Source organism: Carassius auratus, chromosome 1 (assembly GCF_003368295.1).
Source record: "Carassius auratus strain Wakin chromosome 1, ASM336829v1, whole genome shotgun sequence".
NCBI classification, from domain to species: Eukaryota; Metazoa; Chordata; class Actinopteri; order Cypriniformes; family Cyprinidae; genus Carassius; species Carassius auratus.
In genome coordinates this window covers 16,094,432-16,110,245 of record NC_039243.1, presented here as the reverse complement: position 1 = coordinate 16,110,245, position 15,814 = coordinate 16,094,432, and the positions used below count along the sequence as shown (strand labels likewise).

The window sequence follows — 15,814 nt, the reverse complement described above, 5'->3', positions numbered from 1 at the left end:
TTGGTTTATGCTGTCAGAATTTGCATGCTATTTGCTTAATTAGCGACAATTGCCCATTTATAGTACTGGTGTTATCCTATGGTTTCAAGATTTTGGAGAAGGGGATGAGTTCCCATTGCGAATGGTTCGCAATATAGAGTGAACGCTCTCAGGGAACCTAGTAACCGGAGACGTTTTGTAGCGTCCCGGTGCGCGCTTGCTCTTCTCTCCTACCATGCGTCACCATCAGGTCAGTCGCGTGAGTTTTTGTTGTGAACCAGAGCCTCGATATCAGTCCCGCGAGCATCAATTTACCTGAGCGGAGCGGCGCGTCTTTCCGCTGCAGTACTAACAGGGGATTATTATAAATACGGAGGAAAAGCCTCTTTATAAACTTTATTTTGTGGATTAAATTCTGCGTGTGAAACATCAGACAGACGCGATGCAGCAGCCCCAGAACGCGCCGCAGACGAATGCGCAGAACGCGGATCCTGCAGGTGAGTCCCGCTCATCTGTAGCATCAGCTCATCAGTAATAACAGACCATCATGACTGTGACTGATTGACTTTGTTTATTTGCGTCTGTGTTGTTTATAAATGTATAAAGTTTCTAAATGCCACATTTGTGCATTACTTAAAGAAAGATTTTGTAATTAAACAAGTTTTGATTATAGTATATGTTCACTAAATGAAAAAATAAATTATAAAAACTTATTTAAACATCGATTTTTCTGACTAACTTTTTACTTTTTCTTTTTCTTTTACGTTGCAGAACATTCAGAAGTAACCTTCCAATAATGTTTGCAAAATTATAAAATGAAATGTGTCCTTAACATTTGCATAACAAAGAAAAAGCGTTTTTAAAACGTTTAAAGCTTGTTTATTTTTTTAATTATTTTTTTTTAATCAGAATTCAGGTTTTCTTAACTTAATGGGAATGTAAGCACATGTTGTCAGAAATAGTATAAAAGAATATATGTACATGTATATACTTGTACAACTCTATATATTCATGTGTAGCTGTGCAATGGTCAAGTCAATTTTATTTGTATAGTGCTCTTCACAATCATACTGTTATGTCTGTAATGTGTTTTTCATGCGTGTAATAAGTGTTTCACCACAGAGCAGGTTTTAGAGCTGGCCAACCATATTGTTTGCATTTTGCAATAATTTGAAATCCGTGTAAGAGACACTATACTTGTGCATGACTGTGTGCATCTTTTGTGTGATTGTCAGATGTGTTTATGAAGCGGCGACGGACAGCTCTCTGGTGTTCAGTGTCTCTGTTTGGACTCTCTGTTCTTGTTCTGGTGGTCGGGCTGCTGTCAGCCACACAGACGTATAATGTGGCTGTGTCTGGATACTATCCCGGGATTATAGTGAGTGTCTCCACACACAATTTCACATTTCATCACATTAATCAACTCTTTGTTTTGTCCTTTTATGCATGCTATAAACCACCAGGACAGCAGCAGGTCACAGCATGTTTGAGCCTTAAAATCTGTCAATATTTTGCTGAAAGTTTAAGTTATTAGCCTACATGTTAAATCAAGTATGTTGGTTTGTCCTCTTCTCAATGGCAGCTGAGTTTTGGAGCGTTCTTGGGTATTGTTGGTCTGAACCTGGTGGAGAACCGCAGGCCGATGGTGAGTACCGGCTCAAAACCAGCACAAATCTATCAGAAAATGACTTTATGCACTATTTTAGCCATGAGTAAATGGAGTATCTGCTCTCTGAGTGACATAATGGCTTATCCAATGCAATTACAGCCAGTGTATTTTCGGTGCTGTTTATTTCTGTTCCTGTGGAATATTTTTCATATAATATTACTCATGAGATATGGCATTTTTTCTAGGGAACACAAGGCACATCCGCTGTCAGATCGATGAGTGTGATTGGACATGTGGTCAGTAATCCTGAATGTGATTGGCTGATAGATCAGATGGTGCTTTAGTTGAATTAGATTAGCATAGATGATAAGATGAAACCGAGTCTCGCTGGGCTCCAGGAGCTGTGTCCCATCTTCAGTCCATGTCCTCATCAACTCAGTTAAACTCAAAGGGTTATAGAAGCTAGATGTTTGCTGTTAGTCCATTTAAAACTGACCAACATGATGCTAAGTGACTATATTTCTGTGTGGCTATAATGGTGTTTCATGTAGATTATTTTCATGGGATTACCATGCCAAAGAAAAATTTTCTGTGTCTGTAACCTTGGCAATGTGCTGTTGGTCCATGGGACGTGTATGTGATTTAGTCTCCTGTTGTGTCTTGGGCTCTGATCCCAGTACAGCCTTTAACATTTAATGAACAATACACACACAGTCATTCACAAAACATGCACACACTCCATCACACAGGGTGTTTCTATACTTCCATCTGACACACACACACACACACGCGCGCGCACACACAGTGACAGTAAAGTAAAACCAAGTGCTCAGATGAAGACATTAATGTGCAACAGTCCGTATCACACTGCAGCTTCAGCTTCAATTTCCTGGGCGTCACTGCAGACTCCATCCCAAGACCTCTGACCCCTCAGAGATTACAGGAAGTGGCTAGAACATTGTTGCCAGAGAGTTTCAAGGTCAAATACGGCAGAATTATGACTGTAATGGAATGAGACGTCAAGATGATGATTCAGATGTTATAGTATCGTCCCCTTCAGCCTTCAGAGAACAAGATCTCCCCAAACATCATCTATTATGTACCGCTTGGTTAAAGCCACCATGAAACTGGAGGATAAAGTGAGACACTTTCAGGTTGAGAACCAGTCACTGAATGATTGTCATGATGTTTGGTTCGGTTTAAGGTTCTTGAATGTTCTTCTGTTGGAGTCTTATTGCTGGATTGATGCTTTTTGCTTTATTTTATGGATCACTTTGGATCAACATGTTGATTTTAAATGAGCAATAAAAAATTTATATATGGAATAGAAGTGAACTTAAATTCAATGTGAGAAACGTTTTCAAAATTCTATCAATTTATGCAAGTCGTTTCTGCATTTTAGTTTCAGCCAAATGCTCTTCACAGGAGAAAATTAAGTGGTTCATTTTTAAGCTGTTTAATCAAAACTGTTCTACTTTGATAAAATAAAGACATTTAAAATGTTAACAAAATTATTGATTAGCATGCCATTAGGAGTAATTGAATCAGAATCATTAAGTTCTCCATGACTCATCATAGCTGGATCAGTGTGCATGTGCTTGAATCAATGAGATCTGTCATATTTCTCCTCTTCACCTTCATCTTAAACACTCCTCTGTTATGTCATCATTTTCCTGCCACACTTGAACATTTACAAGCAATTAAATGACCTGTACTGGATTCATCACAGCACAAACCAGTTCATGTGTTTCAGTGAGCTGACGCAGAGCTCATTTGCATCTGTTTTAATTGTTACTTAAGTTGATTCGTGGACGTAGTTAGGTAGTAGAGTCTGAGTCTGGCAGGTAACCAGAGAGCCGGTGTTGAGTTACTGATCGCTGACATGGAGCGTCACACATGCATCTTTTAAAGCATCGGTGTTCAGGGTTTGTAGGTTAGACGTTCTGTAACCTCTCAACCTGCTAGTCTTCAAGAAAGATGCTAAATTAAAATCTCATTTTGACCTGTCAGAAACTAATAAACAACTGCACATGAAAGAAGCTCATTAGTGGATGATTAATTTTGACATGGTGGAATAATTTGAATGAGTTAATAGTAGTTGTGTATGAATGTTATTGTAATATTACTGACACACACACAGCACTGAAAAATTCAAATCATTTACTATTATGTATTGCATCCACTTTGGTTTTAGGACTAATACCAATAGTTCTGTGGTCCTGAAGTCAGAGTATTAAGATATTCATCAGTATGGATGCCTGTTTTTTTTCACCCTCATAATTCTCAGTTAATATCTCACAGGAAGAAAGTGTGAATTGTGTGATAAAAACTCATAATTAAATGTATTCTATTTTTATATCCTGTGGCAGAAACGGGCTTTCATACATCAGTGGCTCTGAGTTTAATTGGACTGAAGTGTTTGGTTTAGATGGAAGTCAGTGCTGGTTTCTTGTCAATTGAGCTCGGAGGACTCGTTTTATTGGTTTGTTCTGCAGGTCACGTGATGTTTGGCTCGAATCATTAATCACCAGTGAATAAACTTGAGATTTAAATAGCGCAGTTAAGCAGGAAAATGACACGATCGTAAAGCTGCAGGTCCGTTTAGAAGCTCATTAACACGTGATTGATGATGTTCCAGCTGTGATGTGCTGTTAGCGTGAGAGGATATGTGTGTTTTACTAGCGCTCTGTCAGTCGTGTTTCTGCAGCAGATGATCGACACACAATTACTAGAGCTTTAGGACTGACACTGAACTTTAAATGTTAGCTGATAGATTGAACTTTATTTTGTGTAATGAAGTTAGTTGTTTTTTAAATGTTTTTCATCAGAATATAGCGCATTATAACTATAGCAGATCGACAGCAATAAACGGGAAAACAAACAGTAAATAATGAACAGTGTTAATGTTATAAAAATTTAATTTTAGCATAACAGAACACTTGGGGTGCTCCAATTTATCACAGAAAATCACAAAAAATAACATGAATTCGGACAGGCAATGGGCAGTTGTGACCTAATGGTTTGAGATCAGACTTGCAACCCCAAGATGGCAGGTTCGAATCTCAGATCCGTCAAGAATTGAAGGTGGGGGGGAGTGAATGAACAGCGCTTTCTCGATCAAGGCACAGAACACTAGGGGTGCTCCTCCAATTGCTCCATAGAATAGTCTATCAAAAACAGGATACAAAATAACTTCATTATTATTATAATGTTTTTCATGTAAAACATCTGCTTATAAGAGGACCTCACAGAACATAATACAATAATGATAAAATGCAGTTCATGAGGTCTTTAAAATTGTTTAATTTATATATATATATATATATATATATATATATATATATATATATATATATATATATATATATATATATATATGTATATATATATATTCAGTTTTATTTCAATGAACAAACATAGTTTTGTAATAGTTTTAGTTACCAATATCAAGTGACCATGTGAGGTTTCTCTCATATAGAAGTTGTAATAGTCATCTAGTGGATGGAGAGATCAGGATACATGTGTGAATGTGAGTTTGATCTGATCAGTATTTCCAGTAACATCTGCTCATCACCTAATCAAAGCCCTCGATTAAACAAACCTAGCACATGACTAGGTTCCTGAAAAGACACTGCATATGAGAGTGACCTTTCCTGTGTTTCTGCTGCTGTTCCAGCTCTGGCGCTCCAAGGGACCGTAAATCAGCCATACAGCCTTGTGCCAACAGACTGGAGCGGCACAGGGCTCTGCATTTATTTATTAATGCGGTCAGTCCACATGCAGATGCTGGAGTTACGAGCTCACGCTGGAGACCAGGAGATGATGGAGCAGCATGTGTTGTTGAGTGTGTGTGTGTGTGTGTTCAGGTATTCCCAAAATGTCCCCACAAAGATGACAAGATCCAAAAGCCTTGTCTTTGTTGGGACATTTTTTGGTCTCCATGAGGAGAACAGCTTAAAAATCATACAGAATGAATTGTTTTGAAAATCTAAAAATACAGAAAGTTTTATATATCAGTTGTCACTCTATATCTCCCAAAAGTAAGATGATATTTAAATGCTTTGAGGATCAAAACCAATAATGCAATGCAGAAAAATGATGATTGAGAGATGAACAAATAAATGACCATATTTGATACTGATTTTCTCATAAATAAATACATCTAAAACACAAAATGTCTAGAGAATCAAGTAAAGCTAAGCTGCTTTAGTACAGGAAGTGTTCATCTTGAAATATTACTAACAATATCTAAGTTAGTTCTTATGTTACTTAGTAAAGATTTCACAGCACTTATATAGCGCTTTGTGCACTGCTGTACACCGAAAGTGCTTTACAGTCAAAATCATGGGCTCTCTCCTCAACCACCACCAGTGTGCAGCATCCATCTGGATGATGGCACTGCACTTGTGCTCACCACACACCAGCCAAAAGTGGAGAGGAGAGAGGCAATGCATTGGATGGGGATTGTTAGGAGCTACACAGACCACAGGGAGAGCATCCACTGCTGGTCTCTCTAGCACCTCTTCCAGCAGCAACCTAGTTTTCCCAGGAGGTCTCCCATCCAGGTACTGACCAGGCTCAAACCTGCTTTGTTTCAGTCTTGGGCTGCAGGGTGATATGGCTGTGGCATGTGAAAGAGTCGCATGAAGCACAAGCTGAAGGTGGATGTTTGTTAGGGCTTGCACAGACTAGTCGAGTGATCGACTACTTCAACCACTAGTCGGTGCTTTCTGAAACAATCGACTACTTCAACATGCATTAACCATAATGCGTACAAAGTTTGCAAGTACGATGTGCTTGGCAAGAGTAATATCACCTATAATACTACATCATACTGTACATGTTTTAATATTTGTAAAAGGCAATGATTTGGAATATAAGCACAGCGCGCTCACCAATCAAACAGCTGCGTTGCGCGTCAGTCTCTGAAAAACCAAACCAGTTCTCTCTCAAGAGCAGGCTAATAATCAACTTAGATACAGTTTCTACTTGGCCTACATGTTAGCTTCTTTGTTTTGCTGGTTTGACTTTGCACAGTTGTTTAGTGAAGATAAAAAAAGACTCGCTTAAAGACTTCTGCGTAATGAAAATGTGCGCATTGAATTAATTCAGTCATGTTCAAATACTCAATAAACACTTGTAATGACATCTCTTTGCTTGCATGCTACATATATTTTTAAAAAATTCATAATTATTTTAGTTTGACATGGCATACTTGTTCAGTGATAACTATGGGATAGTCATAATTATAAAGTTTTTACAATTTTCATATGAAATTTTTGCAATAGGCAAAAATTTATTGATAGGAACTCTTTCAAGTCTTTTCTTTTAGTAGCATGAACCACGAGTAGTCGAGTAACATGAGTATTTTCTAAATAAGAAATCAACTAGCAGCAATCAGTAGTCGTGCAACCCCTCATGTTTGTACAAATTAGTTTTTCTCTCATATTTTTTGATTTTGGGGTTGAGATGTGATTCATCCGGTGATATAATGATGTTAAATCAGAATCCTCACGTGTGTGTCCTTCATACAGTGCTGATTAACACAGTGTTTGTGTCGTTAGTTGATGGCGTCCATCATCTTCATCAGTCTGGGTGTTGTGTCGTGTTTCCTCTGCGCCATCATTGATGGCATCATCGCCGCTGAGTTCATTGTGAGTATCCTGAGTGCTTACATGCTGCCCATGAAACTATCCATCCTGAGATGAGTTACTGTCTTACACACCGTCTCTCTGTGTGTGTTTGTGTGTAGGACAGGAGGCCTCTGATGGAGGGCCGCTGTGAGTTTTACTCAAGCAATTCTTACGGCTATGAAAACTACTACGCTGAGGTGAGTTCATCCTGAAGGAATATAAATCCACATAATGATGATTATTGGTTCGGGTAGGATTAGTAGATCCAGGATCAGGTGGACTCTCCGAATGATCATGGGCTCTGTTTCCTTCTGCTGGTTAGTATGAACATGACTTCAGTTTGATCTGACCATCAGAAACACTCTCAGAAACATATTTGTAAAATTCTACATATTTTACAAATATATTTGTAATATATTTGTAATATATTTGTAATATCAGTATTTTTGCTGCATATAATTATTTTTAATTTCAATTTATTCATTTTGAATAAACCTTTATCCAATACTCATAAGAAATAAAGGTTTTTCATTGACATTGATGGTTCCATGAAGAAAATGTAAATTCCAATTAACCTTTCCATTGGATTAAAGGTTCTTTATATTGTTCTTTATGATATTAAAATGTTCTTTACATTAGGAAAATCCCTAATTTGGTGTTTTTAGTCAAAAATGAGTAGCCTTTTAAAAATGCTTATAAATTTCAAATGCTATGTTATTACAAAATATTGGATTCAACTTGTTTTCTTTCAATTAGCAAATACATTTTTTGATTGATTGTAGGCCTCATGGGCGAACACTACACTCAGATTCATAAATCAGAATGATTTAATTCCAATTGAAAGTCTCCATGCAAGCATAGCCAGTGATCATGCACCTCAGTTTTTTTTAGTTAAAAAAGTGTTATTTGTGGATCATTTTGAGTAAAACATCTGAGTAAAAACATCTGAGTAAAAAAACAACAACATGTTTTGTAAATAATTTTGGCAGTATTCAGTTTCTAAGTAAAAAAAAGTGTTTACTGATAATTTTGCCAATATTCAGTTAAAAACAGGCGAATCAGCTCAGATCAATGAAGCCGACGTTCAGTCAATTAAAATATCAACATTTTGGTAAGTTATATCCTGTGTGAGCAAAATCAGTAAGTCTTAGTGACAAAATTCACTTGATTATAAAAAAAAAATGAAAAGATGGAACACAACATGAGGGTTAAGAATTGTTCACTGAAAGGGCTTTTGAGGAATCAAGCATGTTTTTTTATGTCGCATGACACTGAAAATCCTCTTTTAGAAGCTTTATTTTTAAGAGCGAAAGCAAATCTCACATCAGGGACATCTCAATAGGTCTGTCATAAGTCACAATTTTCCTTATGTCAAGTTTTAAGCATAAACTAGATTGATTCATGTGCTGTATTTGTAGTTAATTTAACTGTATTTTACTGTGTTTATTTACTGTGGTCAGGTTCCCTGTCATTCCTATGGTAATCAGTGTAAACTCAAGGTGAAGAGCAACACCTGCTACTGCTGTGACTTATTCCAATGTGACAGGTGAAGCACACGCATTAATCATTGAGCATTTACACCTGAACTATGTGTTATCCAGCATTTTACTGCATGAGTCTGTGTATGTGTGTGTGTGTTAGTGTGAACTATCATGTGCAGTACTATGAGTTTACGGGCGTGAGAAGCTGCTGGGATGTGGTGAATCTGTATCGTCTGCTGTGGGCCTGTGTGGCGCTCAATGTGCTCGGTGTGTTTCTCGGCATCATCACCGCCGCCATACTGGGAGCCTTCAAAGACTTGGTGAGTCTAGATTCATCAGACACAAATCAAGACACAAATGAAACGAGAGCGATTGCTCATTGCTTTTAGACTGAACTACATGACAGTTTTAGTAACTGAAAATCAGACTCGCTCTGAAAATGTATTTTTTTTTAAACTTATTTTTTAAACTATTTAAATTTTTCAACCTCAAGATTTTCAACCTAAAGATTGCATTGCAGTTTTAGTTGCTGGCAAGTTTGTTTTACACATTTCAGCTGCATTCAATTCTGGTTATAAACCTATTTAGGGTTTAGTTTTAGAGAAGTGCAGTCTCTCAGTAGTGACACTGCAATCACAAATAGTATCTGTTTTATTTGATTCTGATCAGTATGATATTGGATTTGATAGATGATCAAATCTTATTTATTTTATTATTAAATAATTTATAGTTTATTCATTATTTTATTATTATTATTAGTTTATTTTTTGTTGAGTTTTAATTTAAACAGTATTTATTTTTCCTTTCAGGTTACAAAAGTACTAAACATTCATTCATAATTTTTTTTACTGGACAGCATGTTTTGATAGCTTATTTAACTGATGTAAATTTTTATAATAATAAAAAAAACATTTAGATTTATATTTTCAAATATCATCTCTCACATAACAGTGATTCTTACTGTGTCAGTATCATAGCTTCCACATTCATGTATTTTAATGAGTCTGTAGTTCATGTAGACTTGTGTGTGTTTGTGTGTGCATGTTTAGGCTCCCACGGATCAAAGTCACATGACACCTAGTCCGGCTCCACCCCCCCACATCCTGTACAACCCCACCCAACACCTGATCACCTACACCGGCTTCTGCCCCACCGGACAAACTCTACCCGCCTACCCAAACTACCCGCTGCCCACACAGGTGAGGACCGCTAACCAAATATCCTCTCTCAGGATGGTACTCGTGACAGTCAGATTGATCAGGACACCAACATGACTGAATTATTACAGAAAATATTGTTCTTGTATGAGATTTTGTGTGGGTTTTGAGAGGCATTTGTCACTTTCAGATCTCAGGCTTCTGGAGGGGATGTAGACTTGTAAGAGTTAGTGGATGTAGGAGGAGTTAGTGGAATGCCTTGAATATGATGCAAACCTAGACCAGAAGGCAGTTTAGGGTGATAAAGAGAGGTGTGACCTGGGACTTTTGGGTTTGTTCGTGCTGCTGCATTCTGAATCATTTGAAGATCGACATGATGGAAGTCCAACCAGAAGCACAATGATTATGTGAGTGCTGGTAAAAGTGTAGGAAAGATTGGGGGTGGGGACATAAAGGCACAAAGAGTTTAATGTTTGCGTGTATTTGATGCACTGTTGAGCTTGTTGTGGAAATATGAATTGTGAAAAATATGGGATTCTGCAGAAAAAGATGAGGCAGAGGATGATACATACTCCGGTCAGATGTATCTTTTGATTTGTGCCATTTTCTCTCTGCTGCCCTGAGTTTGGTCCAGTGTTCACAAAGAACATCAGATAACCAGAGTTTAGAGGGGTAGTGCATGCAGGCCTTGAGGAGAGAGGACAGATTATGTCTAGACAAGAAGTTAAAGTGGAACATAAAGTGCCCTTTTCAATATTCACTTCTCTAGAGATGAACAAGTCAAGTCATTAAGGGCCTTACAAACACCAGCAAAGAATATTAAAGTTTGACACATTGCCATGGCAACACTATTGTACACCGAGAATAAGTTACGCCTTCTTTTATTTGCGTATACATTTGGACTGTGTTACGCAAATCTTCCCACACAGTGACGGAGACGTGCCTGTATGTTTGAACGAGGTGTTTTAAGAAAGCTGGATGAGTGTTCACTTTTATAAAGAAAGAATATCTCTTTGGGTTTGAGACTTTAATCTTTGTAACTTTACGGATCTTCTGTATGCAAGAACCACTTTTAACACTCCAAAGACAAAGGAAAACATGGAATCACATCATATTGACCCCCTAAGAGGGAGAAGGAGAGAAAGAAGAGGTGCAGCTGATCGAAGCGGTTGAGCTGAGATTGCAGTTAATACAGTGAATTTATCAGTAAATCATCGTATTAATATTTTGAAGTGTACAAAGAACGTGTGGACTGAATTCACCATCACTTCATCATGTGATTGACCCGAGGGAGACCAGATTGTGCCCCAGATCACTGTGGAATCTGGGGTTCTTCTGGCTGTGTTGGGAGTATGATCCACATCGGCTGTCAGGGAGAGAGCAGAATGAGGATCTGTTTTACACTTGGTGAAGAGGTCATTTTGCTGTTTTCACGGCCACTATATACTCAAGCCAAGACTCAGGCCTGCTACTGGCTGGGTGGTGAGAGTGTGTGTTAACTGTGTTTGTGGGCCCAATACAGCTGATTTTCCATATTTGTGTTCTGTGATTGAAATTACTCTTGACCGTTACAGAGTGTGAATTTTGATGTTGAAATAATTTAACAAATATTCAGAAAAATGGTGGTGAAAAATCAAACCAACCACTGTAATTATTTCATTGAAACTTTATATTGATTTATATTGAATTGCCTTTCAGTGATACTGTGCTTCAATTGTTACTGTGAGCTTTTATTTTATTATTATTATTCCTTTATTTAACCAGGGGAAATCTTGAGACTATAGGGGAAATCTTGAGACTTTTTCAAATGGTCCTTGGCCAAGAAGGCAGCACTTTAAAAAATAAATAAAAAATAAAAAAGGATGAACCTCATCTACAACAAACAAAGCATATCAAATTACACAGTAACATATCAGCACCACATAAACCATACCACAACACCTAACAAGGACAAAAGTCAAATACAAATAACAAACAAAACACAATAACATAATAATCAAGACATCCTACTAAAGGCAGTATGACAGCTACATGAAGCTACAGGTGCTTCTCAATAAATTAGAATGTCGAGGAAAAGTTATTTCAGTAATTCAATTCAAATTGTGAAACTCGTGTATTAAATATATTTAATGCACACATGCTGTAGTATAAGTTCTTTAAATTGTGATGATTTTGGCTCACATTTAACAATCTCAACAAATTTGAATACTTGATAAAACCAATAATAAAAAGTTATTTCCCTTCTGGAAAGTATGTTCATTTACTTTACATGTACTCAATACTTGCCTCAATTCGGCGTGGCATGGAGATCAGTTTGTGGCACTGCTGAGGTGGTCTGGAAGCCCAGATTTCTTTGACAGTGGCCTTCAGCTCATCTGCATTGTTTGGTCTCTTGTTTCTCATCTTTCTCTTGACAATACCCCATTGATTCTCTTTGGGGTTAAGGTCTGGTGAGTTTGCTGGCCAGTCAAGCACACCAACACCATGGACATTTAACCAACTTTTGGTGCTTTTGGAAGTGTGTGCAGGTGCCAAATCCTGCTGGAAAATGAAGTCAGAATCTTCAAAAAGCTGGTCAGCAGAAGGAAGCATGAAGTGATCCAAAAGTTCTTGGTAAACGGGTGCAGCGAAGTGTTTTAAAAAAACACAATGGACCAAAACCAGCAAATGACATTGCACCCCAAATCATCACAGACTGTGGAAACTTAACACTGGACTTCAAGAAACTTGGGCTATGAGCTTCTCCACTCTTCCTCCAGAATCTAGGACCTTGATTTCCAAATGAAATACAAAACTTGCTATCATTTGAAAATAGGACTTTGGACCACTGGCAACAGTTCATTTCTTCTTCTCCTTAGCCCAGGTAAGATGCCTCTGATGTTTTCTGTGGTTCAGAAGTTGCTTAACAAGAGGAATACGATAACTGTAGTTAAATTCCTTGAGACGTCTGTGTTGTGGTGTCTGTGGTGGCTCTTGATCATTTGACCCCAGCCTCAGTGCGTTCTTTGTGAAGTTCTCTAAAAATCTTAAATCCAGTTTGCTTGACAATCCTCTTAAGGCTGCAGTTCTCTCAGTTGGTTGTGTATCTTTTTCTTCCACACTTTTTTGTTCAACTCAACTTACTGTTAACATGCTTGGATACATCACTCTATGAACAGCCAGCTCATTGGCAATTAACTTTTGTGACTTACCTTCCTTGTCAATGATTGTCTTCTGGACAACTGTCAGATCAGCAGTCTTCTCCATGATTGTGTAGCCTAGTGAATCAAACTGAGAGACCATTTTAAAAGGCTCAGGAAACCTATGCAGGTGTTTTGAGTTGATTAGCTGATTGGCATGTCATCATATTTTAATTTGTTGAGATTGTGAATTGGTGGGTTTTTGTTAAATGTGAGCCAAAATCATCACAATTAAAAGAACCAAAGACTTGGACTACTTCAGTTTGTGTGCACTGGATTTATTTAATACACAAGTTTCACAATTTGAGTTGAATTACTGAAATAAATGAACTTTTCCTCGACATTCTAATTTGAGAAGCACCTGTACATTACAGAAATCAAAACAGAACAGAAGCCTATATACAATCACACTTATAGCTTAAGGTTTCTGAGATATACTGTATACTGTAATATAAAATCATTAAGTGGAAAAATAGTGCCTATTTAAAAAAAAAATTCTGCAAAGCATTTCAGGTTGAAGGAGCATTGTAACGGAACACAATTTTACCAAATTTAGATTTTACAGCAGGTGTAGTAAAAAGAATGCTTTTTTTAGACCTAAGATTGTATCTATTGTTTTCTACAAAAGAGAAAACTGATAAATAAGAAGGCAACAGTCCTATCACTGCCTTATAAATAAAAATAAGCCAGTGATGCTACTACAGATAAAAAGGTAGCAGCGACAAGTTCCTTTCTTGCCTTTAAACTAAAACAAGCCTTATTTCTATAATAAGAACTCTCAGCTTTTTATCAAGTTATCTACATGGGGTTTAAATGTGAGCTTTTCATCTAATGATTTCTTTAATGCCTCATACGGAGATCTAGCAGTACTGTATATAATAGTATCATCCGCATAGAGATGTACAGCTACATCTACATTTAAACAAATACCATTTATGTAGATTCTAAACAACAAAGGCTCTAATATGGAACCTTGAGGGACTCCAATGATTAGTTCTGCCTCCCCTGACATAATGCCTTCACAAGTGACACACTGATATCTAATAGACAGATAGTAGTTCATAATAGTTGGGTTCCCATTTTTAAAAAGTGGTGTTTACATGTGCTGTCTTCCAAGATCGGGATATAATAATTTGTTCCAAAGATAAATAAAAAATCTAAGTTATTGATTCAGCAATAATATTAGCCACAAGTTTCAGGAGGAAAGGGTCAAACCCATCAGGACCAGCTGACTTTTTTCAAATTATGTTTTGTAACGCAAGTAAAACCTTCTCCCTTAAAATTGTCTCAAAAGTAAAGACGTTCGAGCCCCAAAAATTGGTGTGAAAAAACCCTGGAGATGAAAGATGTTCTAGTTCTGGCTTGAAAAGGAATCTGGCAGAGGCAAAGTGATTATTTTATTTTTTGTTTTGTTAAATTCCCTATTGTTTCTATATTCTATCCCGCTTATTTTTGCCTTGTATTAAATTCACTAATCTTTGGGTTAGTTAACAGCATTTGTTTTCATTCTTTAATGCTGTATTGTAGTAGTATCGTGGGAGCCTTTATACAGTACAACATCTCAGTTTATTGAACCTGGTGTTGCTCTTTACAGAGCTCCATAAAAAGAAGGTAGAGGGCGCTACATATTAAAAGATTTAAATATTAGTCATTTTTGTTCTAGTAACAGATTTAAATATTGGTCAGTTTTTTTCTGTTAAAAGGTTGTTGGTCGGTTTTGTAAGTATGGCTTTAAATTCAATTTCATGATTTCAGGCAGATTTACTGTCATGATGTGTCAAAGTCTACACATAATGCTTTAATCTAGTAATTTCTGATGTCCTTTTTTTAGTGCTTTTTTTCTCACCCTGTAGCATCTGAATGGTTATCCAGCTTCAGCCACGGGCCAGTCCATTCCTGAGGTCTCAACCTCCACGTCTGACGAGACTCAAGCGGCTGCTCAGAGCGGGATGAACTCAGCTGTACCCACTCAATCCACGTCTCAGGACAGCAGCGGTTACATGCCGACTCCAAACGCTCCCTCACTCTATGCTCACTTATTAGGGCCCTTCGAAAAGCCTCCACCCTACGCCTGCTGAAAACATATAAATCAAGAACACTGACCTCTGATGGGCACTGCTGCTAATGACCCTAGAAAGTCTCCGTAATTGTGAATTATTCTTGTTGCAAATGTAATCAGTGTTGTTCTCTATTAGTTTCCAAAACCTGTTTAAACTGAATTTGAGCTTTTAACCCTCTTCTTTCTGTGGGACCATAGTTTTATTTATTGAATCATATCCTTGTCCTCCATCTCTCCTTAGTTTTACCATCAATTCAAGCCCGAAAGGGGAACAGAGTCGCGTGTCAGATACAGTGATTAAGCTCGTATGTGTTTTCAGTACACAAGCCACAGACGGTTAAGATAGCAGACTCCACTGTGTGACTCTCTCTCTCTCTCTCTCACACACACACACACACACACACACACACACACACACACACACACGATATGCAAAACTCTGCATTTGAATATTCAATCACAAATAGCAAGGTCCATAAAATGCATTGCTGTTCTGTTGTAAGTAATCTTAAAGATTCCTAAATGCATCTACTTTCGGAAGGCCAAATAAAGTGCTTTTGCTTTCGCATAGATACACACAGCATCTCCCTGACTGGCTGCTTCAACACTAACTGTGGTTACTGAAACCACACCTTCTTTCTTTGTGTGAACATTTGAGCGGCACTATCCAAATATTTCCACATCATGACATAAACATGTGGGGGCGTGTTTAAACAA

At 37.5% G+C, this 15,814-nt stretch overlaps 1 protein-coding gene across 1 annotated transcript; it reads left to right on the top strand.

Moving 5' to 3' along the window:
* Positions 1-299: 299 nt before the first annotated feature.
* On the top strand, positions 300-15,471 carry tmem255b (transmembrane protein 255B). Its single transcript, XM_026201194.1, has 9 exons — positions 300-476; positions 1,215-1,357; positions 1,562-1,624; positions 7,153-7,242; positions 7,341-7,418; positions 8,682-8,767; positions 8,863-9,022; positions 9,752-9,901; positions 14,892-15,471. Exons 1-9 carry the CDS (start codon positions 422-424, stop codon positions 15,114-15,116), a joined length of 1,050 nt encoding a protein of 349 aa, XP_026056979.1. The 5' UTR covers positions 300-421; the 3' UTR covers positions 15,117-15,471.
* Positions 15,472-15,814: the final 343 nt, after the last annotated feature.